The sequence below is a fragment of the Malaclemys terrapin genome, chromosome 1 (genome assembly GCF_027887155.1).
Source record: "Malaclemys terrapin pileata isolate rMalTer1 chromosome 1, rMalTer1.hap1, whole genome shotgun sequence".
Classification (NCBI taxonomy): Eukaryota; Metazoa; Chordata; order Testudines; family Emydidae; genus Malaclemys; species Malaclemys terrapin.
Genome location: NC_071505.1, coordinates 275447264 through 275474792, shown reverse-complemented (window position 1 = coordinate 275474792; position 27529 = coordinate 275447264). Strand labels below are relative to the sequence as shown.

At 39.3% G+C, this 27529-nt stretch overlaps 1 protein-coding gene across 2 annotated transcripts; it reads right to left on the bottom strand.

Annotated features, from left to right (window-relative positions):
- Positions 1-1519: 1519 nt before the first annotated feature.
- On the bottom strand, positions 1520-27477 carry DIS3 (DIS3 homolog, exosome endoribonuclease and 3'-5' exoribonuclease). Of its 2 annotated transcripts, XM_054013388.1 has the most exons (21): positions 27172-27477; positions 26224-26381; positions 23146-23339; positions 22963-23036; positions 21791-21958; positions 18686-18850; positions 15895-16008; positions 15649-15786; positions 14627-14773; positions 13101-13217; positions 12327-12428; positions 11280-11344; positions 11105-11189; positions 10319-10446; positions 9225-9311; positions 7845-8001; positions 7077-7291; positions 5467-5635; positions 4714-4872; positions 4029-4151; positions 1520-1951 (listed from the first exon to the last, which is right to left on the bottom strand). In XM_054013388.1, exons 1-21 carry the CDS (start codon positions 27397-27399, stop codon positions 1865-1867), a joined length of 2880 nt encoding a protein of 959 aa, XP_053869363.1. In that variant the 5' UTR covers positions 27400-27477; the 3' UTR covers positions 1520-1864. The 2 variants fall into 2 exon arrangements, with proteins under 2 accessions (XP_053869363.1, XP_053869371.1); XM_054013396.1 differs by lacking the exon at positions 27172-27477 and having other exon boundaries at positions 23146-23337; positions 26224-26322.
- Positions 27478-27529: the final 52 nt, after the last annotated feature.

Below are 27529 nucleotides of genomic sequence, written 5' to 3'. Positions count from 1 at the left end.
AATGGGGAATCTTGACTTATCCATTCAAAAGTCTTCAACACCATTTACTGTGGAAACTAGTTTAAAAAAAAAGTTAGTGCCTTTCAGCACTCTTGCCATCACAGGTATATTCAATTGATATTGGAGTCGGTGGGGAGAGCTTCTATAATTTAGTACATAGTGGAATATTCTTCAACTGTGAACTACAAGGTGGGCTGGCTAGTTTGCTGCTATGGATCAGGGGTTATGACAACTAACAGCCATACTCTATAGTGCCACAAACAAGAAAGTCCTTGATTCCAACCATTCTGCCAGGAGTCCGTGGCTCTAGGGGAGATGTACCGGACTCTTCTATCCCATGGCTCTCTGTTAATAGAGGATCCAAGTTGGGGTCAATCCATCAGTATGTGCTTCTTTCAACAAGCAACAGTGCAAAGTACCTAGTGCTTAGTTCAAGTGTAGGGATGACCAAACAATTACAGATGCCGCCCTGTACAAATAACTAAACACACATTGGGTTTGGTGTTACTTTATGGACCCATGGTTAGGGTACTGCCTGGGATATGGAAGATTCAAGTCCTTGCTCTAACCCAGGCAGAGGACAGACTCTAAATGGGCTATTAGCTATAAAGGGGTGGGGGTTCAGGAGACACTGCTGCTGTGACTTAAGTGACTAACTCTAGGAGAGGATTCACCACTGTGAATCCTGATGAGAAATAGGCACCTCGTTATCTTTGAGGGTGGGGCGTAGGCCAACCCCTCTCTTCAGCATTTCCTATTGGCTAGCTTAGGTCCAGCAGTCCAAAGAAGGTTCATGGTTGAGAATTCTAGAGACAGGTACCTTGCTACAGCCCAGAGTAAGGTGTGTAACTGCCTTTGAAGAATGGGTCAGAGACCCCAACCTTTGCCTCAGCACTTCTTACTGCCTACCTTAGGTAGCTCCTTGCTCATCTTGATGGCTTCTGTGAACCCCTTTCTTAGGCACCTAACTCTCTCCATAAAATGCATGGGGAGCCTGAGTGTCTAACTTGGGACTGAGGAATCAACTGGGTGACAGGCTAGGAGTTCAGTGTTGCAACATCTAACTGACCTTTTAGCCCTTAGTGCTTGGAAGCAGGGGAGGAAGAGGACATGGATTAGTGTTAGTACAAGGCAGGGGAGGAGGCAGAAGAGAACATTTCCTCCCCCCTTGTTCCTGGGCTACTGCTGGGTCCTAGCAACTCACCAATTTTACACTTATTTTTCTCAACCTTTTCGGCCACTCTAATCAGGGAAATCCTGATCTTGAAAGTGAGGATTTTCCAAAAATACCACTCAACTTTGTTTAAAGAATCTTTCAATCCTCTCCTGTTACTGGACAGTAAAAACATTTCAATTTGAAGTGTAAGATTGTTGCATTGGTGTAACTGTACCAGCGTAATTTAGACCTTGTACTTCTGCAGACTTCTCCTGCATGGAACTGTACCAATACTCTACCAACACGATCAGAAGTAATATTCAGAGGACCAGGTGATTAAGAAAACAGAAACTAAGATTTGCGTACAGTACAATAATTTACTTTATCAAATCGCTACAAGTCACTGTCTTTTGATTTCCCACTTCTGGTACAATAATGAACTGCTGCTGGGAATGTTCCTTAATTTTACATCAGTATTTATTTTCACCTGCAAGATGAAAACATTGAAATATTTGTTTTAAAAACTATTACAAACACTTGGGTGCGCAAGCGATGAAATAAAAATGCAAATAGTTTTAAAATTATTAAAAAATATCTTTTAAAAGTAAATTTAAAAGTTGTATGAAATCTCAGAATTTACAAATTTCCTCTTCAAACAAAATACAAAATAGGTAACACTTGAATTATTTATTAGATGCTTGAATGCAGCTATTTTTTCAGCTTCTTCTTCTTTTTCTCTGGTTCACTGTTAGTGCTCAGCTCTGTAGTCTGATTTGGAACATCACTTCCCAGTATCTATCACAAAGGGAGAAAAAATATCAGAAGAAGGTTAAAGCAAACATTTAGTTTTTGCTTTCTTGTCAAAAATATCAATAATGGAGAGGAGATGGCTCTAAAACAATTAACAAACGTTACATGCAAGTATGTCTGCAGACCTCATTTGACATTTCAGTGAAATGAGTCTCTCTGACAGTAGGTATCAAGATAAAGTCTAAGTCACCATATAAATGTCATGATGTTGCTACAGCAAATCACAATGCAAACTGAGGTGGTGTTGGGATTTTGTGGTTCCCAAGGAGTCAGATGCTGGGCAGAATCAAGGGACTTCAATTAGATGCGATGCGATGCGATTCGATTTGATTCAATTCAACAAGGCTTTATTCAATGGTGCACAAAGGGAGAGCCCCTGGTACAAAAAACAGGCAGAGTCCCTCCAGCAAGGAGCCCCTCTCATTGTTATTTTATAGCACATGGCACTTACATAATAAGTTACATAACACAAACCTCTAACCAATCAAATTTAACCTTTCCATATATGGATCTGTTCATCACATGCTCATAGTTCTCCACTCCACATGCTGAGCTCACCCCTCCTCCCCCTGGCCTTTCTCTAGAATGTTCCGGGGGGGGGGGGGGGGGGGGGTGAGCCACAGCATGCTTCCCGATGTATAAGCACCCTGCAAACCACATTTTATCCAAAATGAACACAAGCATACCCTCCAGTGGAAATTATTAAGAACAAGGATAAAGACCAGGACTAAAAGTAATTATAAATAAAGTCTTGTATTGGCAGAGTTCAAAGATCAGGATAATCTAATATTTTAGAAACAGATTCATCATTTTCCTAAAACAATCCAAAACATAAATGATTATATACTCAGGAATGGAAAAAGACTCCAATTAACATTTACTTATATTGTTTTTAATTCACATTTGCCTACTATTTATTACTTAAATCTCTAAAAATTGTTAATAGCTGAATGCAAATACACAAGGTGGTTTCAGAGCCCCTGGTACAAAAAACAGGCAGAGTCCCTCCAGCAAGGAGCCCCTCTCATTGTTATTTTATAGCACATGGCACTTACATAATAAGTTACATAACACAAACCTCTAACCAATCAAATTTAACCTTTCCATATATGGATCTGTTCATCACATGCTCATAGTTCTCCACTCCACATGCTGAGCTCACCCCTCCTCCCCCTGGCCTTTCTCTAGAATGTTCCGGGGGGGGGGGGGGGTGAGCCACAGCATGCTTCCCGATGTATAAGCACCCTGCAAACCACATTTTATCCAAAATGAACACAAGCATACCCTCCAGTGGAAATTATTAAGAACAAGGATAAAGACCAGGACTAAAAGTAATTATAAATAAAGTCTTGTATTGGCAGAGTTCAAAGATCAGGATAATCTAATATTTTAGAAACAGATTCATCATTTTCCTAAAACAATCCAAAACATAAATGATTATATACTCAGGAATGGAAAAAGACTCCAATTAACATTTACTTATATTGTTTTTAATTCACATTTGCCTACTATTTATTACTTAAATCTCTAAAAATTGTTAATAGCTGAATGCAAATACACAAGGTGGTTTCAGAGCTCCTGTCATGTAAAATTTGTCAGCTAGCCTGAGTAATGGAATTTCCACTGGTGGGAAAAGGTACTTTGTGGAAGTGAAATTTACTTTAGAACCCCTTCTTCTTAAATATCTTCATTTTAAAAATATATGGCTCCTGCAGCATATAGAAGCCACTGTTTTAAAAAAACCAAAACAAAACGAAGAAGTGGGCTGTAGTCCACGAAAGCTTATGCTCTAATAAATTTGTTAGTCTCTAAGGTGCCACAAGTACTCCTGTTCTTCTTTTTGCGGATACAGACTAACACGGCTGTTACTCTGAAACAAAACAAAACCAATGTCACTGAAGTCAGATTTGTTTTTGTTAAAAGCAGATGTGACTTGTGTTACTGCAATCTCCTAATAAAAAGAAATAATGGCTTTTTAAAAATTAAATATGAAGTTTACTACGCAATAGTTTTAAGACAACTGAATTATATGTTGCTTTGCATTGTAAAGCATGTGCCTTACCTTGGGTTCTACCAGCGCCATACGAATTTTCTGGTGTTGGATGTTGGAAGCATCTAACATGATGTTCACTTTAACCTTGTCAAATGTATAAAACGTTGTGTTTCCCACTGTAAGCGAAGGTACCTGGAATGTGTCAATATTTTTAACTGTTTTTTTCAAACATGGAATTTTATATCTAAATACTTGAGGCTTACAATTCATCCCCAACATCTTAGATCTCTTATTTTTGCTACCAACTATATATTTTCCCAGTTTATAACAGGCACCATTCAAAACTCCTAATGCCCACACAAACTACATGCATCAACGAAGTTTCCCTGTGGTTTTAATATTTCTTAAAGACAAGCCTAAAAATATGCTAATTAAGAGAGAACACTGACTGTCCAAAGTATCAACTAAATTAAAAAAAAAAAAAAAATCAAAAGTGAGTTCAAATAAACTATGCTGTAGCTGGATTTCATTAAGAATTAATGAATGCTGTTCTCCCTTAACCTTCTGTATTTAAAAACTTGCACACAAGGAGTATGAAGATGAATTGCTGTTACTACTGATTAGTTTATAACTTTAAGTATACAATCTCTTATGCCAATTCCCTGCATCTAACTACTGGAATACTGCTTTTAGATTGTGCCCCATTATCAAATGAAAAACCAAAATAAGAATAAAATCCCCTTAAATATTGTACCTCATCATTGTAATTGAGGTTTGGCTTTGGTTTGTCTTTTTCTTCAAAGAAGACAGTACCTTCTAAGCCATATTTGGGGATTAGAACCACAATTGCATTCTTTCTTACAAATAAAATATACGCCTCTTCATTCACTACTCCTTTGTTTTTGAAGAACAACTGTAAGAGAAAGATGAATCATGTGGATAAAAACAAATGTTTAGGCAATGAAAAGATTTACTAAAAACTGATATTATAATGGCTTGTTATGAAGACAGTTATCAAACAATCACAAGTAAAGCATGTTCATACTATTCATTCGGACACTGTAATTAATGTATTAAAGTATCTGGCTATAGTTCATAACTTTTTGCTATTTAGCTGCTGTAGTGGGGTTCAGATAATCCTGGGCTCAATGTCAAGGTATTTTAAATTTAAAATGTATTATTTATAAACTTTTAAAAATTACACTTACCACATTACAGTAATACATATGGTATTTTTAATAACAAAAGTAGTACCAGGGAGTCCTTTATTATCCTAGATAAAATTAAGATGTTCTTTAGAAGCAGAACTCTAATGTTGAAAACTTCTCTTTTCCAAAGAGACTATACTCAAGGCCCTTAATCATTCCTTACATGCTTCAGACTTGACTTGTATGTTACTGCCCTGCACAGTACACCAAAATATTACCTACAGAGATGCAGTTCTTATTACAAATGTTCACTCTTTCCTACAGTTTGAAAAGCATGACCCCATCTCAAAACTACTTACCTGGGTATGGAATGCAACTGATGCTCTTTGTGCGTACTGAGCCATTTTATGTCGGTAGTTGAGATTTTTACACAGGTCTGCTAGTTTATGTTTATCTGTAAGTTCTGGGTAAGTACTGTCTGCGCTTATAGCCACTGCTAATAGTCGATGTACTATTATATCAGCGTACCTGCACGGATGAGATAAAAATCACTAACAGAAGTCTGAGCCAACATATCAGAATGTACTCATTTTTTGGAAGTTTCTGAATCTCATTTTATTTGTATGAATGAAATTACTCAAGTTTTTTTTTTAAAAAGTTTATCCGAGACAAGGAACTTTATTGAACTGGTGTTATGGTTGTGCGCAGTCAATAAGCAACTCTATAAAAGGTCAATTAGCAACTCTATAAAAAGGACATCACTTTACTGAACAGAACTGTTTCCTGTGTGAATTCAAGATTCTATTTGCTTATTTTAGTGACAAAAAGAATCTGCTGCAGAGCCAGCACGGTGATGCAAGATTATTTTCTGATTTCTACATCAACAACAGAATTCTTTACTATGTTCCACCTGCAGACTTTTTATTATTAGTTATGTGTAAACCAGAAACACAGACTTTCAAATTCAAGGGGGAGTTTGCACACTGGCAGTGAGTTTTTTTCCCTTGTCAATTGAGCAAATTTAAATATAGAATTATTGATTCAGTGTGGCATGCCAATGCAATTTTTAACAATTTTCAGAGCATAATTGAACTCTATCATGTATGAAACTATGGTAGGACAATAACTTTTGCTTAACTCAAAAAGATATCCCGTTTGGCTACCGACATATTATTCTTGGACTTTTAACAGCTCTACAATTTACCAACAGTTATAAACATGTGTTCCACAGGAATTTCAATTATTTATATACAACACATTTGCCTTAAATATACATCTAGGGAGTAAAGATAAGCACAGGTAGTTTCCATAAAACTTAGATCCACCTGTATGTCAGGGAAATCGTAAAAATAAGCCCTATTTTAAAACATGTACATTGGAATTACCCTTTACATGCACACTTGGTTTTCACATCATATTCTCACTTAAGCCAATAGTAAGTTACTTGCTTCCCCGTGTAACGTACAGATGTGATGTTATTTACTAAGTTAATGTTAAATTAAGACTATGTTTTATATACGTAAATTAATCCCTCCTAAAATATTTTACACTCAAATTCTGCAGCAGAGCTCCTACATGGTAATGATTAGCCAGATTCTGCTGCAGGTTCTGTTTGGCATGTCTCATCCTAAATGGAGATTAAAAAATGTGCTTTTATACAACAGAATCATATATTAAGGATATATTGTTTTCCACTTAAAATACAGAAATAGTCCTATTTTATGGAATGCATGACTGAAATCAGAATACTGAGCCTGATGTCATGGAAAAGAGATACAGCAAACCTAGGAACAGAGGAGTCAGACCAAGATTACAGGAGCACTGCACAAGTCATCCTTTTCAAATATAAATCAAAAGAATTACCATGAAATTTTGTTAATTATGAGGCACGATACAGTATGAAAAGTAGTTTTAATGCATTCATCACTCTCGTTTTTTTTCCCTTTGAAAGTTCCATAAAGTAAATTACCTTCTGATGGGTGAAGTAAAATGTGTATAAATAGGTGATGCTAAGCCATAGTGATGAAAATCATTATCCATTCCAGAGCAAAAGTAGACAGCTTGCATCATGCAGCGAGTGGCCAAGATTCGCAACAGTGTATTTAGATATGGGAATTCAGGAGATTCAGCTTTGTCTAAAGTGTCAGCTAGAGCCTTTGCTGAATCAGTCTTAATTTCCAAATTCTGTAAGAAAAAAAGGCCAGAGTTATATTATTGTCAAATCCTTAAAAATTTTCAAAGCTATATGCAGGAATTTAACGGCATCATCTCAGCACTTCCAAACTTATCAGGTATGTGCTGCCCCACATACTGTACCTCAGTGATTCTCAAAGTTACTTGATTGTGCCCCCCTTCTTTGTGTCTGTAGTAGTTTACGATACCCCCCAGCCCTCAGCCGCTGCTCTTTGGCCACCCCACTCTGAAGGCAGAGGAGAGAGCAGTGGCTGCTGGCCGGGCGCCCAGCTCTGAAGGCAGCAGCGCCATCAGCATCAGCAGAGAAGGGTGACATAGTATGGTATTGCCATCCCTACTTCTCCCCTGCTGCAGGTGGCAGCACTGCCTTCAGAGCTGGGTGCCCAACCAGCAGCTGCGCTCTCCGGAACACAATACACAAAATAATGGGTAGAAATGCAAGCTTGGAATTTAAGTGGCCCATTAGAAAGAAAGGTCTACACAGCAGAAAAGCAAAGAATAGGCCTTTATTTAGAATTATTTTATTCTAAAATGTTAAACTTACCTTGGACTTCGCTGCCTTCACAAGGATGTCATAATTTGATGGAGGAGGAGCCGGGTGTTTCCGGAGCAAGGCGTACTCTGAGAATTCCTCATGAATTTTTTTTGCTACGGAGATATTGGCAAGCAACATAAACTCTTCAACCATGGAATTAGTTTCTCTGTCAACAGGAAACATTTTGCACTGTTAGAAGAATATTTAAATTTTTGATTTGCTTAAGCATTCAATAAAGACGTCTTTTTACTATCTCTGACAAGATTCTAAAACTGAGCCTAGTAAACTAGCAATTTAGAACATTTATACAAACATAAGTAGACAAAATTTTAAAATATGTAAAGACAAACCTATATATTTACACAGGTCCAAAAAGGAGGTAGAGACAGAAGCAAAAAGTTACACTAAAATCAATCCTACAATTTATCTGGGGGGAAGAATGGGGAGAAAAATCACAATAAAAAGTCTGTATATCAGATCAGAAAGGCATTGGTTTATTCAGCACTTAATTCAGAAGGGAAATCGCTGGATGAGCCACTTTACATTTTCTTAATATAATTGTTCTAATATTAAAGCACACTATACATAAAAGAACTCATCTGCACATATGTGCACCTATGCAAAATAAAGTTGAGAGGATCTAATGGAGTCCAAAAAAAATTTGACTCAAAAGTTGGGCTGGGCTTAAAGGGAAAACAAAGAGCTGGCTACACAGAGAAGCTTGGTTCCCCTCTTCCCAGAAGTCCCTTGGTAGCACTATGTCCTACATTAACATAAAGTGTCTCGAGATCATTGTGCATGCATATAAATGCTGTGTGTCTGCTCAGATCTCTGTCTCCCAGTGTGCCCCACCCCATGCGCTGTCCTCCCTTGGCCCCCAAACTTCAGGTCCACTGTTTTCAACAGGCAGTGTTTGTTCTCATCACCGGGAGGGAGCTGGTAGGGATCCCTCTGCCTCATCCCCACGTGCTCCAGGATTCTGGGGAAGCGATTCTCCATTTGCTTCCTGTATGTGCAGCATGGAAGCTGGACTCTACCCTCTCATTCCCCTGCTTGCTGCCTTTCAGCTAGTGAACTGAGCTCTTATCTTTGTTCGTCAACTGTTAGGTAGCCCCACAAGAGATTGAGAGGGAGTGCTGAGCCTGACATTAACACTAACGTTAGACACTCAGGATTTGAAAATTTTGTTCTAAGTTAGTAAAAAAGTAAGATATCAATTTGAAATATTACTAGGGACCCTCCCTGATTTACATACTTCATAGACTTATTAGGAAATTCATAGAAATCAGACAATCATCTAGGATTAACTGACCAAACTTAAGTGGACTCTACAAATGCACTATTCAATAAACAAAAACAACTCCTCCACCAGAAACCCATAACACATACTTAAGCTCTTTCGTCTGCAAATCAATAGGATCATGAGTTTCACTATCTATATGGAAACGAACTTCGGGTGAGGAAAGTGTTAAAGCCCTGAAAGACAATAAACAGAACAAAATAATCACGTATTACAGCAAAAAGTACTGGAAGGCTCAGTTTAAGTAATCTGAACAATTACACGGCTTGACTGTGATATAAGTCAAGCAAGTGCAACCCATTTCTATTAACAGGAGTTAGGGGTGCTTGGCATCTCTGAGGATCAGCCCCTGAATTCCCAAACCAAAATTTTACTGTACTTCTATAGGTATGTCTACACTTCAGTCTAGGGGTGTGATTTCCAACTCAAGGAGACATACTCGTGCTAGTGTGCTAAAGATAGGATGTAGCTACAGCAGTGGAAGGGGTTAGCAGCCCAAGTGTGTGTGCCATCAGAGATGCTAGTACATAGTTGGGGCAGCTAACGTCTCCTACTGTGGCAAGCTAACACAAGTATGTCTCCTCAAACTGGGAATTACACCCTCAGCTTGAAGTATACACATATTCCTCTTGCAGGGATAAAGGAAAGTTAACATTCCTAAATATGCACCTACTTGAGATGACTGAATATTGTAAGATGAAAGCTGGAAACAAAAAACCCTCCTTTATAGGTTTCTTGTACGTTAAAGTATTTCAAATGATACCTAGCAGTTCTGCTACAGCTCAGGTTGTTTCAGTTTTAGTTAGAACCTCACTTCTTTAAGTGGTCTCCCCCCACACTATAGAAAATTTCTGGCATTCCTTTAACTCAAAAACAAGACTAAACAGTAAGTTTTGCAAAGTAGCTATACTTTAAAATATAATTGGCTTGCTATACAAACCTTATTACAAATATCTATCGCAAACTTACAAAAGAAAATTAAAAGGTTAAATATAGTTGGAGAACTTAAAATAACTACCTTATATACAGTCTATATTACTTTATAATGGCAATCTAACACTGATCTTTGAAATGTTATATTGGCTGGTGCAGACTAACACCAAGTGGCATGATATAGTTGGACAGATTTAAAACAACTAAAAAGATGAGACCATGACATTAAAACCAATTTGAACAAATTTACCCATTATCAATTCTTCTCTTCTTCAGAATTTTTGCTAATTTATTTAGTCCACGCAAACTAGTAGTAATATCATCTTTCATGCTTGTGGAATCAATTCTCATCTGTGCTTCAGCATATGTAAGGGATGCCTTGAAAAGAAAAACAAACAATGTGACAATACCACATACAATTGAGTATTGAACAGCAAAATGTTCTTCCCTCTGTTGGAAATACAAGCCACAGTTCATTGTCAAAGTATGCTGAAAACCAGCACAAACAAGGAAATCATAATCCCAAAGACTACCACTCAACACTGAATTTACCTCATCATCCTCAAGTGTTCTGAGACTAACAACAGAAAACACATATACAGATGTACACAATTTGGCTTTTACACTGTACTTTTTAATGTCTCAGAGACATGTGTTAGCCCAGTTTTTCAGATGTGCTGGCCACTTGCAGCTCCCATTGATTGTACAAGGAGTTATGGGTGCTTGACACATCTGAAAATCAGGCCCATTATTTACATACATTTATGAACGTATATCAGGCCAAAAAGTATAGGAAGAGAAATATAACCCCTTGTTTATTTGCCTTAACATGTTGATTCAGGCATGGCATTTATTTTGACTTTTTAAATGAAGTCATTTTCTAATTATAAAATGAAATAAAAACTTTAAATAAAGGAGTAATGAAAAGAAGGAAAAACTCCTATATATTGAGTCCTTAGGACATTCAGTTTCCAGTACAGTTTATCCAGGTTGTTTTTATAAGCATTAAAATAATATTTTAATACACATAACTAACCTTGGAATTAATAACACTCTTGGTAAATCTGGTTTTAAAAATTTCAGCATTGTGGTTCATTTCCCATATACATGAAAATGCAAACCTAAAAAAAAGAATAAACCAAAGTTAAAAACATGGAAAAAACATCTGGAGCTACTTGGACAAGATCTAAATATGGATTAGGCACAAATACCTGTCCACGTTAGATCTCAAGGAGCATAAATTGGAGCTAAGCAACTCTGGAACCATATCAATCCTCTGTAAGACAAGGGATAAATGAACTATTTAGCAATACATACAGTTTTACCTAAATAAGTTGGAGGCTTCTTTCCATCTCAAATCATATGACAATAAAATATTTAACAGCAAGAAAATATTGGTTCTAAGCTTTTATTAAATGGCTCTTCCAGCTGGTATTAATCTCATCATGAAAAATATAAAATAGTTTTTCAGATTTATAAGAAAAAGGAATACACAACTTCAGAAGAAATGTATTGCTTCTGGGTGAGATCTAACAGGTGTCAGTTTTTGTAACAGCTCTTTCTACAGTAGCTATTATTGAAAAGAAATGGTGGTCCATAAGAAATATACCGCTCCAAGCAGGACAAAACAGATGGAGCTGAATTGGGCACAGACATCTGTGAGATGAAGCCTCTGTAGGCTACAAGAGATTCTGCAATGAGAAAAGCCAATCAGATGTTAGTTACTATATTAAACTGAGCAGACTCCACAGCTTTGACTATCTTGTTGCCTATGAATGCAACATCACTGTATCTACTTTAGGATTCCGTATTTGTGCCAATTGTTCTGCTGTAACTACCAATTACTATGTCAGCTTTACTCTGGCTGACTGATGACCAGTAAGTGAAAGGACTATAACTCTGATCTTTAACAGTGATCTGCAAATTACAATGAGATTAATACCCCAGAGTCAGAAGTATGTAGAATACCTCTCTTAATCCTGCTATTTGGGACATACAGTGTATGCAACATACTTCTAAAGTGATGTATTTCTTATTGTGATTTAGAGTGAACCTTTAGAATGATCTACAGTCCTGCTCTGTTGGCTGACTCCTGATACAATGTGTGTTTACTTTAACACGTTATCCAAATAAAGTGCAGTCTAAAGGCCTCCCTTTTGTTCAGCTTGGAGATAATGATATGTCTCCATCTCCTCCAGATAAAATGTTAGCAACAACATTCCACCAAAACAAGAAAGCTCTATGAAAAGAACATTTACTTTTTCACATAGATATACGGTTGTCCCTCTTTTTGCTGACTCTTGGTCCAAAGCGTTTCCTGGTCGAATAAAATGGCTGACGTCTGCAATATGGACACCAACCTTTGAAAGAAATAAAACATGAGTTTCAGCATATCACATTGTATGCATTTTATGGATTGAAGCAGAGGTTCTTGAATTATCTTAAGCAGAGATTCACAATATGAAAGACCCTCTGTGTTTTTCATCTCTCCTCACAATCCTATTTCCCTGCAGCAACTACTGTGATTGATTACATCAGGGATTGGCAACCTTTGGCACATGGTCCGCCAGGGTAAGCTTAATAACGCCATTCAGTGATATGGATTTTTCACACCCAATTGACAGTTAAATCTACTTAATTTTCTAGTGTAGACCAGGCCTAAGAGACTCGCTGAAGCAATCTAACACAGCATTTACTCTAAATGCTGACCATAACATTGCAGATCGTGCACATATTTCAAATTAAAAAAAAAATAAATCAAATTTTTTGTGACTTTATGGGAAAAGTGACACTTCATCCCAAGAAATATTGTTAAAAATCCTTCTTGTGCACACAGTCAAATTTCATTTTAGCATGCTGACATCAGTGGCTCCATTATTGCAACTGGTGAAGACAAAAACATTTTTTAGTGCTGCACATTAAAGAAATCCCATTTCAGTTCCTCCTGCCATTACATTGTTGTTTGAGAAAAAGGAGGGGGGGAAAAGGACAAATAAATGATGTATAGATAGGAAAATAAGGGAACAAAATACCTCTAGATTTCCATTTTCCAGTTCTCTGCAATGTAATGCATCATCAATATCAGTACAGCCTGGAGGATCCACGCTACATACACACAGATACCTTAAGTCTTCTCTAAATTTCATGTCCTGAAATTTTAAACAAGTTTTTCAAACATATTGTAGAAACCAAACTACAAAATGTCATTAGAGGAATGTACTTTGGGGTAAGATTTTCAAAAGCAGGAGCACAGGTCACATTGACTTTCTGTTTTAGAAGAGCTTCTCTCTTGTATACAGTTAGGTCAAGGTGTACCGGTACTACAGAAGAACTATGAGAGACATTTTTAAAGCATTTGCTATTTATTGGCAAACAGAAGAAAAAAAGACACAAGCTTTTCATGAACTGAATCAGCATGGAGTTAGCAAAGGACCAGGAGCCAAGAAATACTGGTTCTGACACTCAGTCCCTCAGAGTGTCAGAGCCAGTATTTCTTGGCTCCTGATCCTTCGCACAGCCCATGCTGAATTGGAGTTCATGTAAAATGTTGTGGTTTAGGAGAAATCATATAACCTCTCTGTCTCAGTTTCCCAGTTTAAAAAAAAGTTGCAAATGAATAGGTGTAATGAATGTAAAATGAGGATACTACCCACCTACCTCACAGAGGTTATACAAGGGTCAGTCAATGTTTGTAAAGTGCCTTGATTACAAGTGATTATTTTAAATCCTAAAATAGTCATTTCCCACATTTAAGTTAAATCATTGGAAGAAATGTACTTGGAACTCATTAAACAGGAAGTTAACTAGTTGGTTTTGTATTGAATATGCTTTGAAGATTTAGGAGAACGGTTGAAGCAATCTAATACAGCATAACTCTTGCTAGTGGAATGAAGGGTGGAGTGAGGTAGAAATAACATTTTAAAATTCTCATCCCAAGAGATGGTAGGTTTGGAAAAGTTCTTCCCCTCCCATCTTTATTCTTGGAGATCCCTTTGCAACAAGACAGAGAAATTTTGTGTCTGGTTTTGAAGGAGGAGACGTGTTAATCACTGAGCTCAGTTAAAACAGGTGTTGTCATAGAGTGACTGGCCCCTTTAAGAGGGAGTACAGTCCAGTGCACTCTATGACTGGCTACCTAGTCTGAACTAGTCTTAAGGGAAAGCACCTGGCCCTAATAAAGGAAGAAGCAGTACAGAGATTGCAGAGAGTGAGAAAAGATCCTACAGCAAAGACCCTGAGATCAAGGGTCAACCCCAGGAGGGGCTGAGAATGGCTTACTAAAGCAGGGAAAAGCCTATGACACTTGGGGCGTTTTGAGACAGTACGTCAGAGAGGAGGAGCTGTGCCCAGCTTCAGGCAGGGGGTAGATTTTTGTGTGCGTGTGTGTTTATTTTGAACCATATGCCAATAAAACCAGTCCCTAAGGAGGGGTATTACTGAACAGAGAGAAAGACTGTGTGGCGCTCACAAGGAGCCCTGAAAAGGGGCAACAGAGGTAGAGTGGTACAAGGGGGTGCTCAGGTGGCAGCCACTCTGTTACATGTGTTTTTAAATTTACCTCTTCAGTAATGCTCCATGGCATTTTTGGTAGAAAGCTAAGAACAGCCTGGGAGAAAGACTGATGGGGAACATCATGTTCAAGAAGCAGAACTTCTGTCTCAGTCTCTTTATCTCCAGCAGTTCCTAAATTCTTTACAAAGTGACCCTAAGAAATATGTGAGTGAGAGAGAGAGATTTAATTAACATCTTGACACAGGGCTGTTTGACAATCAAATACTTAATCCTACAATATCTTAAGCTGTTATTGAGCTAAACTGTACAGTAAACTCTCCCCTTAGCTACTTTGTTGTCTTGGAGATCCATTTTTTTTTTTTTTTTTTTTTTTTTTTTTGTGGTGCACACATTCCCTAAGAACTGTTCTGGCCAAAGGCATTTAAGTTCCGAGATTTTTACCCACTCCGTATTTCCCACTTTGGAGCCCCAATGGCCTCCTTATGAGAGAGATGGTACTCTCTCCACAGTTATATTCTCTCCATATTTCAGATTATAATACTCTTTTGATACTGATTTGGTTTCCCAGATTGTTAGAAATATGAAGTTCTTCTTTCACTTTGAAGTCTCATGAAGTGCTTCTCATAGCTTAACTCAAAAGCCCTGTTGATTATTTTTGAGTACTGTTAGTGTATACAGTACTGTACAAGAAAAGGAAAACACAGCATTCCCTGGTTTATAGAAGTAAAACACTGGAGTCAGTTCAGAAATATTTCATTTCAAAACCCTAGGACCAGCCTTTCAAAGCCTAAATACAAGAGCTGAAAGTAAGTAGCAGTTCTGGATGCTTAGCACCTCTGAAAACAAGTGGGGCCACTTTAGATGCTCCAGTTTGAGAGCTGTGGCCTCAAATGTTATTCAATCAAATAATTATGATGGGAACTTTCTCAGCATTGCTAACGGTACTCAAAACATGTAACACAAGAAAGTTTTAAATTACCTAGGTTAATACTACTAATAGTTCTGATCATTAGATTAAAAATTACTATCCTCAGATACATAATAATGAAATTTTTATTTTAAACTTACATTAGGATATCTGGAATTTCTGGGCCAACCATCAATAGCAACAATAATTCTTTGGCCCTCTAATGTGGAAGCTTGTCTGGTTTCTATTCGAATTCGAGGGATTCTGCGATCCGCTGGTGTAAACAAATGCCGTCTGGCCTGTTGAAAGAGAAAAGGAGGAGAAATAACTTTTCCCCTTCCCCCTCCTCTTTTTGTTTATTGTAAATGTTTAAAAAAAAAAAAAAAAAAAAAAGAGTATTTGCTTACCTCTTTTATCTGTGATTTGGAAAGCATGCCACAAAATGGTCTCCAATTTCTTTTTATAATACCTACTACTCTTCCTGATGGTCTCAACATGTTCTTGTTTACGGAAGACTTTAGCTAGGATTTAAACACAAACTGTATTTGAATTCACGATTTTAACATAGCTAATATAGTAAATAATCTAACATGCTTTAAGGACACAATTTTATCAGTCACTATAATGCTCATAAACTAGATTATGACATCATAAATAGAACCATGCCTCTCCCCTCCTCCCATATCCTTTACACCACTTTTAATGTCTGCAAGCTGTGACATCAGGTGCTTTGATCTAGATTAAACTGGTTTTGACCCTAAATTTACAGATATATTACATAAGGAGAACACAGTGGAGGAAAAAAAAGCTGCAAAGAAGGTCCATAGATTCCAAGGCCAGAAGGGATGACATGATCATCTAGTCTGACTTCTTGCATAACACTGCCCCCAAAATAACCCTAGAGATCTTTTTGAAAAACATCCAATCTTGATTTAAAAATGGTCAGTGATGGAGACTCCACCATGACCTTTGGTAAATTGTTCCAATGCTTAATTACTCTCACTGTTAAAAATATACGCCTTATTTCCAGTCTGAATTTTTCTAGCTTAATCTTTCAGCATTTGGATCAGGTATACCTTTCTCTGTTAGATAAAGAGCCCATTATTGAATATTTGTTCCCCATGTAAGTACTTATAACTGATCAAGTCACCCCTTAATCATCTCTTTGTTAAGATAAATACACTGATCTCTTTAAGTCTATCACCATAAGGCAGGTTTTCTAATCCTTTAATCATTCTCATAGCTCTTCTCTGAACTCTAATTTATCAACATCCTTCTTGAACTGTGGGCACCAGAACCAGATACAGTAATCCAGCAGTAGTCACACCAGTGATAAATATAGGTTATTTTACATCTATCTCCTCCTACTTGAGATTATCCGGTTTATTCATCCCAGCATCACATTAGCTCTTTTGGCACAAGGTCGAACTGGGAGCTCATGTTCAGCTGATTATCCCCAGTGTGAGTGAGTGTGTGTGTGTGTAATGCTCTCTTGTTCTGCTGCCCACACAATCCCCCTACTCTCTTCCACCCTTGCTGTTCTGTAAACCTCTTAACAAAAAAAAAAAAGACTCTCGTTACTTGGGGATGCGAATGAGGCGGGGGGGGGGGGGAGGGGAGAGGGAACTATGTGCTTATTTTAAAGACAACAATTTAAAAGCCAGGAAATTCAAAGTTAATGTAACAGGTAATTAACTAACTATATGGAAATTAAGGTGCCCACACTATCTTAACTCCGCCCCCACAGAAAGACTATCTTCCTGTCTCTCTCTGTGAATGGAGTATCACAAATACGCACCACAGAATGTTTTATAACTGGTTCCTTACATACATGACCCCACTGAAGGCTAATGGTTTGTCATCATACTTAACCTTTGTTCTTTTCATGCAAGTGCTGTAATCTGGACCTAGCTCCGTGTCTAATAACTGGCTCGTGCATGGAATCAGAAGATAATCACGTGAGACCTTCCATACATTCCAGGAGCAGGACCATTTATGAGCAGGGCCTGATCACCCCCAGTGTGCTATTTTTCTAATTAGAAACTTGTACAGTGCATCTTTTTTTTACACATCTATGCATATTTAGTACATCTGTAGGACTATAATAAAGGCAGGAGTTGGCAGGACAATTGTGTAATTAAGATTAAGGCATCCAAGTTTTTGTGGTCACTGATTAGAAGAAATCTGTTACAAATTGTTATTTGTAATCAAAAATAAAAGGATGCTGAAATTTCTGATTTCTCTCAGAAATTACTAAAGGCAGTGTTTAAACAGCACAGGCATCTTTTCTATGTATTTAAAAGAAAACTATTTGAAAACAACATGTGAAATTTAACCTTACGTGTGAATTTCCTGGTTGTTGTGGGGTTTTTGTTTTAAATAACCAATGTTTTTGTAAGGTATTTTATTGCTACCTGCTTAAACTGCTGATAAGTACTAGTATCATTAATGCAGGGATTGGCAACCTTTGGCCCGCGGTCCGTCAGGGTAAGCATCCTGGTGGGTTGGGCTGGTTTGTTTACCTCCCGCGTCCGCAGGATTGGCCGATCGCGGCTCCCATTGGCTGCGGTTCGCAGCTCCAGGCCAATGGGGGCGGAAGGAAGTGGCGGCCAGCTCATCCCTCCGTCCGTGGCGCTTCCTGCAGCCCCCATTGGCCTGGGACGGTGAACCGCGGCCAGTGGGAGCCGCGATCGGCTGAACCTATGGATGCGGCAGGTAAACAAACTGGCCTGGCCTGCCAGGGTGCTTACCCTGGCGGGCCGCGGGCCAAAGGTTGCCGATCCCTGCATTAATATTTACTTTCTTGGTATAGGAATAAAAAGTTAAGATAAGTCATCAATAAATTATCATCCCCTTAAAAAAAAAAAAAAAGAGCAGCAGGTAAACTGGAGGATACATCTAGTTTAGAAGGAAACTTTTATACAAATCACATGGAGAAGAGAGGGAGCGATAAGAAAGTCCAGCTACGAACTGGCTACACTGGCATTCCTGATTTCACATCTCTCACCACTAGAACTGGATGAAAAAACTATAAATTTGTCCAAACTATAAATTTTGGAAATTTTTGACTACACCTATTGAATTCATCTTTCAAGAGCTGAAATAGATCTTGCTCCAGGTTGCCAGGCAACGAGAAGAAAGGAGACAACACAGGAGCACAAATAGAACTGAATCAGAAACCTGTAATTTATATCATACAGTATTTTCTTTCTCCTCTTCATTTTCATCATCATCTTCATTTTGACCCTCATCTTGCAAAACCACAGAGGATGGTGCAACCCACTGGTCTTTTGCCAACAGTTCCACTGCTACTAGATCTTCATGAACTGCTCGATTTAAATTTTTAAGTCCTTGTATAATTATCTGTTTAAGAAAACAATTTTTAGATATTAAAATTACAAAATTTTACAGTCGGCCCCCAGAGGGCCTATTGTGTTAGGAGTAGTACACACATACAATAGAAGCAGCAGTCCCTCTCCCAAAGAGCTTACACAGTCTAATATAAGAGCTATCAATAACTATTTTTTCCATCCCAGGTCTCTTTCAGTACTAAAAATACTTTTCTAGTATTCTCACTCCCAGTAACTACACATTTTCAGATTTTAACCCAGATAATGCTTGGATTTTCCAAATTCAATCTCCTTTTATTTTTAATCTTTGTTTCAACGGATTTAAAATTTAGCTTAAATGTATAAGACACATGTGACCTTTCATATGTTTCCTTTATGACACTGGTAAACTAAGTGCCAGTTCTGACCAAGTCTGTAGGCATTAGCTAGAATTGACAAACTCATAGCTGCAAACCAAACCAGCATGTTTGTAATAATAAGTATTATTATTGTAAGAATGTATTTAATGTTTAGACTATGAAATGTTTGCAAGTTGCTCCATATGTCAATCTCACTTTAAGGTCTGTATCCCATTCTATAAGAAAATAGAAGTTTTGCTATATGACCTTGAAAATGTTTGTTCTGAACTTGTGAACACAGGCAGGGGAATCATCCCTCCCACCCATTTAAGGAGGTCTATCAAAATTAAATGGATCATTAAAAGGACATCACAATACAAAGGACTGGTGAATGGCCTTATCCCACCTTTGAAATGCTACATGCAAGGGAGCTCCTCTCATGGACTGGAAGGTCAAAAAGTAAAAAATAAAACAGGGTCAAAAGAAAACTATTCATCTCTCTTTGCTGTTTGAACTCTCACAGGGTCAGAGACACTAAACTAAAGCAGAGCTCTCCAGGATTGACCTGGGTCTGCCCAGAAAGACATTTTGAATGGACAGATTATTACCATATCTCCATCATCTTTAGGAATCACAGATGGTAACTCATGATGAATATGTTTGCTTGCTTTACTCTGTAAAATAACTTTAATAAACCTTTAGATAGTTTATTACAGGATTGGCTATAGGAGTGGTCCTTGGTATATGATCTAGGGTACCAACTGATCTGGGGTAAGTGAGTGGTCTCTTGGGACTGGAAGCAACCTGAATATTTTGTGATTTTTGGTGTAAGTGACCATTTATCACTAAATCCAGCTTGCTTGAGTGGCAAGATAGACTGGAGAGTCTAAGGGAACTGTCTGTGACTCAATGGTAAAACTAACAGTGATCCCGGAGTTCACATCTGTTACCGGATTGGTGAAATCTAATTATAAGATATAGAACACACCACCTCATGTTTCACATGTATGCAGAGGAATCAATTAAAAATATTACCAGAAAAGAAGAGACTATGGTATTGCACATGTCCAATACAAAACCACTGAACTCCACAAACATCTCCCATGTCGTGATGAAGAAACTACTGTCTCATACTTGTATGAGTTAACTGCATTTCTTGCAGGAAAAACATTTCAGCATGCAAAGAATTGCTCAAAGAACTGTTGTTGTCACATGGTGTAATGAAGCTGCTGCCTCACCCAATTCAGAGGAATTTCTTGGTAGCTCGCATAAGGCGGCTGACACTAAAGTTATTTTGCATGTCAGGGATCAGCAACCTTTGGCACGCGGCACGCCAGGGTAAGTACCCTGGTGGGCCGGGCTGGTTTGTTTACCTGCCGCATCCGCAGGTCCAGGCCAATGGGGGTTGCGGGAAGCGGCGTGGGCCAGGGGGATGTGCTGGCTGCCACTTCCCGCCGCCCCCCTTGGCCTGGGATGGCGAATCGCGGCCAGTAGGAGCCGCGATCGACCTAACCTGTAGACGCGTCAGATAAACAAACCAGCCCGGCCCGCCAGGGTGCTTACCCTGGCGAGCCGCATGCCAAAGGTTGCCAATCCCTGTTGTATGCCCTCAATGCTAGAGAGAGGGGAGCTACTAAACTCTGGATTTTTGCACGAGACACAGATGTTCTAGTGCTCTCTGTGAGACATTACACCCAAGATTTCTGCAAGGGCAAATCATCAAGCAATGGAATGGTTCGGAGGATGATCAAGCACATCTAAAAACTAACCTCCCCTACTGGGCATGGATGGGTTTTGGAGGAAGGATTTATCACACATATTGATTCATAAAAATTCAACTATATATTTATTTACACAATTATTCTAGATTTGTCGTGTTTGGTATCACTGTGTTTGTGACAGACAAGACTTTTAAATGATACCCAACTTGATCCATTTCCAAAGACATTATATTATCAAAGTTTCCATCAATTGGAGGACCTGGAGCTGGGAGAAAGCAGCAAGTCCTCCCTACGACGCAGAGGGTGACACCACTGAAATTATGATTTTGTAGATTTTTTTTTTAAATGACTCAAATTACACCTTTTCTACCTTTCTATCACTAACTTGCCCACAGAATGAGATTTTACTACATTACATTCCCAGATTACTAACTTCAGTAAATACTCAAGAAGATGAGCAAAAATATATTTGAATGTACTCCAGACATATTTCCTTGGTCTTAATAAGTGGACTTGTATATCAGTCAATAGAGAATCTTCTCACTTCCCATTAACAAAAAGAGTCAGACTAGTGGCAAAGAAAACTGGATGGGAAAAAAATGGCCGAAATAAAATGCACACTGCTCACAAAAAAGCAGCGGATAGTGCTATAAAATCAAGATCTTGGGGGGAAAACCTGAGTTAAAGACAACTGTGATGACATCACATAGATAACTAATGTAGAACACAAAAAACTAAGAGAAAGGGCCTTCATTAAGTGAAGGGACATTATAGCAACATTTCAGAAGATCAAGAGATCATGTGGCTCATCTAAGCAAGCCCTAGAAACCTGTAAATTATTCATTAAAATACACTGGATGTTTCTCAAAATATGAAATAGAATGAAAAACTCACTTCTTTGTTCTCTTCAGCATCTCCATGAACCCATACTGTAGCTTCAAGATAATTATCTCTGTTGGCTCTGAAGGTTCCTTGAAAGTAGATTCCAGATTTTATGCCTTGCTGTAATTTGCTAAGGGGAAGATGCTCTGAAAAAATTATCCTTCCACTTTCTATTTCTTTCTGTTAAAAAAGTTAAAGTTGGTAATTGGTTCATTGCATTTATAACTATCCTAAAACTAAGTTCACTGACATCAAATTCAGCCTACCAAACTCCAGTGCAAAAATCAGAGGTATAACCATTTGTTTATGTAGCAAGAAGAGTATATAAAATGTGTTAGACTACTGCTAACAGGAAGTAGATTACGGTCTCAAAAGGTTTCACAGCAGTACAAGGACCATGGAAGCATCATATACTGGGAGTTCTTTCCTTCTGCCTGCAGCTGCACACCATAGCCATATACTGTGTGGATGTCAAGTGCTTTTATATTTGTTCAGAGGTTACCAGGACAGCATCAAGTTTGTATGAGGGAAAACTGGTTTCCAAGACAATATTTACCAATGTTCCATGTAACCCCTCACCCCCCGCCAAATCCTAAACCTTTAAAATCCCAACCAAATTAGATGATTTAAAGCATTTACTAAACCACAACTTTAAGAGAAATATTGAGCGAAGTGAGAGCCTTGGAAACCACATCAACTTTAATATATTTAATAAATCAGAAAATATCTATATTTTGTCCCACATTAAATTGTTAATTATATGAGTATGCAAGTATTTGGAATACCTAAACTGTTTATACAAGTAAATCACATATTAACTAAAAATTTTACAGAAAATGCTTATGAAAAATCCACAATCCAGTTTTAGGCAATTTTTGTTTACACCAATTATTCTGGATATGGATCTACATTTTTTGTTCAACTGATATTGTTTTCATCTGACACCGAATGAGGAGCTCTCTACTGTAACTGTGACTTCTGCACGTAACTTGTAGCTGTTTTCTAATAACTGCATAAACAGTGCATTCAGAGCAGCATTTCCCATTTTATTTCTCTAGCAGCAGCAAAACAATACTGTCATTAAACTGTGATAAGTTAAGAATGCACATAAAGACCAATATTACCATATTACAAACCATTTATATTTCTTTTGAAGAGCTGGAACAAAACAAAAGAAAACATACCCCTTCATCAGATACACAAGCAAGTCGATCTACAAGATCAGGATTAGCTATCAAGCTCTTTATATACTCTTCACCTATAAAAACACAGGCACAAAATTATTTATTTACAAGATAAATATGAAGACACTACAGGGATTTTTACATGTCAGCAATAAGTCAAATACTTCATATCAATAAACTTACATGTATAAGCAGTTAACCCCTCTTCCACAGCCTTCTCTTTATTCTTTCTGTCATTTGTTAGTAAAATAACTTGTATTGTCTCCTCATTGTTTATTTTCTTCAAGTGTTCATCATACCATTTTGCTGCTACCCGGATGGCTTTATCGTTGCGGTCATTAGAAGTTTCTCCTTGCTCTTGTTCTATATAAGTTTCTCTGAAATCAACAGAAAATCCTAAAGCAAGGATAAGTATGATGCTACTGATGTTTAAATACATCAAACAACAATCTAAAAGTTAGGGGGATAAGGAAAAATAGTGAGAAAATTCTATTTCCAACATAGAACTTATTATTGAAGATTAGAGAGGAATGAGAGACAACTCCAGAGGGACTTAATCAATTTAGTTAACTGAACAACACAAGGACAAACATAATGCACTCCAGAAACAATAATAGAAGTTACTTGCATGCATCAACAAATCAAAATTAGTTATCTTCTGTGATGGAGTTTACAGACCCCACACCAAGTCTGAGAAAAAGAGAAGGGCTGGAGCAGTACTGGGCCAGGAAAACTTTGCCCTCAGGCATGCCTAACATGCTCCTGGGGAAAGGCCCAGTTTAAAGAGAGCTCCAGTAGGGGTAGGGAAAGAGAGAAGTACTACTCTGCAGCAGTTGAAAAAGCAGCTCCTACCCCTTTACCTTCAACAATAACCAAGGAGGAAGCACTGTGTGCAGGAACACCAGAGGATCACCTGCATTGGCCCCTAGATTGGGGGTTTGAAGCCAAGGAGATTTACTTAATGGCAGACATGCTCCAAATGGAGACATCAGGTGTGGTAGGCAGGCTCAGGAGAAGATGACTAGGAGGTGACTATGGCCAAACTTAGGCCACCCCAGGCTGTTACATTTTAGGGTCTGTGACCTTGTGGAGCAGGAAGGCCCAGGTCTGCCTCCCAGATTCCCCTCCCCAAGCTGTAGGTTGGGCCTGACTAGGTGTTACCAGCAAGGAAGTCGACCTAGCTGAGACCCACGCAACTGAAAGAAAGACTAGAGCTGGAGGACTATACCACTAGGCCTGTTGATCAAACAGAGAACCTCAGTACACCTTCCCTGAGAGAAACTTTTGTCCAACCCCAAGCAGGGCTGACAGCTGAGAGCGTGTCGTCCCCTCCACGCCCCCCAGCACTGATAGCCCAGACCCCCACTGCTGCCTCCTGGTGAGGGATCTGGGGGTGTGGAGGAAAGGAGAGCAGGGCTTCTGCTGTCAGCCCCGGCAGCTGAACTCCCCCCCCCCCGGCTGGCAACAGCCCCAGCTGTGAGCCGGAAAGACTCAATTTCACAGCAGGGAGCCTACCAGCAACGAAACTGACATTCTTGTCAGGTTCACAGCTGCTATTATTTCACATTTTGGCTCCGTTTTTCAGCCCTGTAGCCTGGGGATTCCAGGAATTCGCCCCACATGGCGCTGACAGCTTTGACATGGAGCCCCCCACCGGCTGACAGCCAAAACTGAAAAGTGAAATAATAGCAGCCATGAACCTGACAAGAATGTCAATTTCATTGCTGGTAGCTCCCTGCTGTGAAACTGAACCCTGTGTGGGTTCACAGCTCTGTCAGCCCCTGGGCTGGGCTCACAGTTATGAGCCCAGTGCCTGGCTGACAGCTCCATCTATCAGTGCAGGGGCTGGGGGGCCACTGCTGTGAGCCCAGTGCCCAGCTGACAGTTTGGGGGGGGGGGCAGGGTGCTGTGCACCCCATGCTTATAGCGGAGGCTGTCAGCCCAGGCCTGCTGGGTTCCAGTGTCAGTGTCTCACAATGCCCCACTTCAGTCGGTGGAAGAGCTCCTGGTGAGGACGCGCACCACAGACAGGAGGAGCAAGAGTGGACATCAACCACCACTTCAATTACTGCAGTGGCTGTAAGTCGAATTGAGTCAACTTAATTTTGTAGTGTAGACAAGCCCTCAGAAAAGTTAGAGGCCTGATTGATCCAAACCCTACTGAAGTCAAAGAGAGTGTCTTTCCATTGATTTCAATGAGCTTTGGATCAAGCCCTAGATGACTGCGGCTAATGACAATTTATGTTAATATATTGTCTTTTATCCAGACTGATATCAAGATGTTCACTTGTGAACATTAGTGAAATGCAATCACCACAAGAGTGAAATGTGGTAACTGCTTAACAGAACACACCAACAAAAATACAAGAGTTACAAATCTTGCATACTTCCTGTCATTAGCAAACCACCAAAGTAGGCCTTCATAAGTTTTCCAATGATTTAACAATGCACAATTGTCCAGATGCATTAGTGTGCGTAGTACAGTGAAGGTTTGCCTTCCTTTGAGAAATCTACTAAAAGCCACTGCTGGAGATAGGATACTATTAGACAGACCAGAAATCTGTTCCAGTAGCAATTTCCACACCAACAAACTAATACATGCTTGTGATTAAGAAACAATAGCAAAGAAATTAAATTTTGGTTCAAGTTGCTATTACATTACTTAATAAACACACAATATTTTAAATCATGTGTCTTTTGCAACAGTGCTGAAAAATTTAGGTTTGGGACAAGTATGTAGAAGTGAGTCAGAGCAGCAGGTGAAAGTGGTTTGGGGTAGGTAGCTACACCCTACTTCCAGTAAAACAAGAGCAACTATAACACAGGAGAATCATTCATGAAGCTTTTCACACAATGATCCAGTCTAAGGGACCAATCTAATTGTCAAGAGACCAATTCATGTAATTATTGGCAACAAATGCATGAAAACCTTAGCTTCATTAGTTCCTAAATTAAAAAGTTATTTTTCTAAATGCAAAATCATTTTCCAGTGCGTGTGGATATTTTGAGGTAAATGTATTTTGAAGCATCTGAAGGGATTTGACTTGCAGGCATATTCCTCTTCAAGCACCTGCAATTGTCTCACAACTGGCCACCCTAAAAGTGCATCATTTCATGTCTGTTGATGATACTTCAAAGCATTTGAATTTTACTACTATAGTTATCATACTGTCATCATCATTACCCCAAAACATGTCAGTTGTATCCCAGTTATCTATGTAGTACATTCTGAAGTTTGCTATACCCCAAGCTATACCTTACCGATGATGTTCATTAGTGAAGGAATAGAAATGTTTTTCAGGATTGGCAATTACATCTCTAATTCGCTTGTACACTGGTGCACTCCGTTTCCTCACTTCTTGTAAAACTGTCTGAAGCACAATTACATTTGTAATAACAGGATCTTCAAGTATGTCAATCTGTGAAACAACAAAGAATCCAAGTGATTGTTTATTTATAACTGATAACAGAGATAGAAGTGTTTACCTAACCCTAACACATGACCGCGGGAAGATAAAATGAATGATGAGATGCCCAGACCTGCCCCACCCTGGCTGCTGGGGAGCAGAAAGGGGCTAGAATTTCCACCAAGGAGCTGTCCCCAGACCCTGCCTGAAGACCTTGGGATTTTCAAAAGCTGTCAGCCATTAATTTGAGTAGGTAGAGAGAGGAGATTCACTTCAGCTCCCAAAACCAGCAGCCCTGACCGCGCCCCCCCAAATCAGTATAATCAAGGAAGCCAAATTCAGCATTGGCCCAAAGAACAGGGAATCCCAAAGGCAATGGAGGTGGTGGTGCCGCCACTCTGTTGATTTGATTGCATGTCTCATAATATTTGGTGTTTTTCTTTAAACCCCAGCTCCTGGAGGCATGTGATTACAAGGGAAATTCAGCTCAGATTTCAGAAAGAGATGGTTTATATCCCTGGGGCTGTGAGGAAATGCTTGAAACCACAGCCAGAGTGCACTGCAAAGCAGACACTGCCAAGCCAACAAAGAGAAAACAATATTTCTTAGTTTTAAGTCTCACGACGTTTGAGCGGATCTCGAAATGTTGGGGAGGGGACCTGACGAGTGACTCCTGAGAGAAGACGGATGAGGTAGCCTGTCTCCCATATCCTGGGACCCACACGGCTGCACGTAACAATGGTGACTCCTGAGTGAGTCCTACGCCCCACGTGCACAGCTCCACCACCCGAGGGGTCGGTACCTGGTGCAGCAGGACGTTGGTGTCCGGCAGCAAGTAGTGGGGGGCGGGGCAGAGGCTGCTGGCGGCGCCGCTGGGCTGGGCCTCGAGGCGGGGCTCCCCGGGCTGTTGCCCGCATTGCTCACAGGCGGCCGCCCCGCACGCGATGTCCTCGCGCAGGTAGTGCTCGCGCACCACTTTCATCACCGCACCCGCCCGCGTGCGCTTCAGGAACGTGCGCGAGGTCAACATCCTGCCCGTACGAACGCCGGCCACTACTCTGGGGAAGAGCCAGCACCAGGCGAGAGGCTCCCGGCAAGCAACTCGACCCTGCCGGAACCGGAATGGCAGGCGGAACCGGAGACTACATCTCCCAGCATGC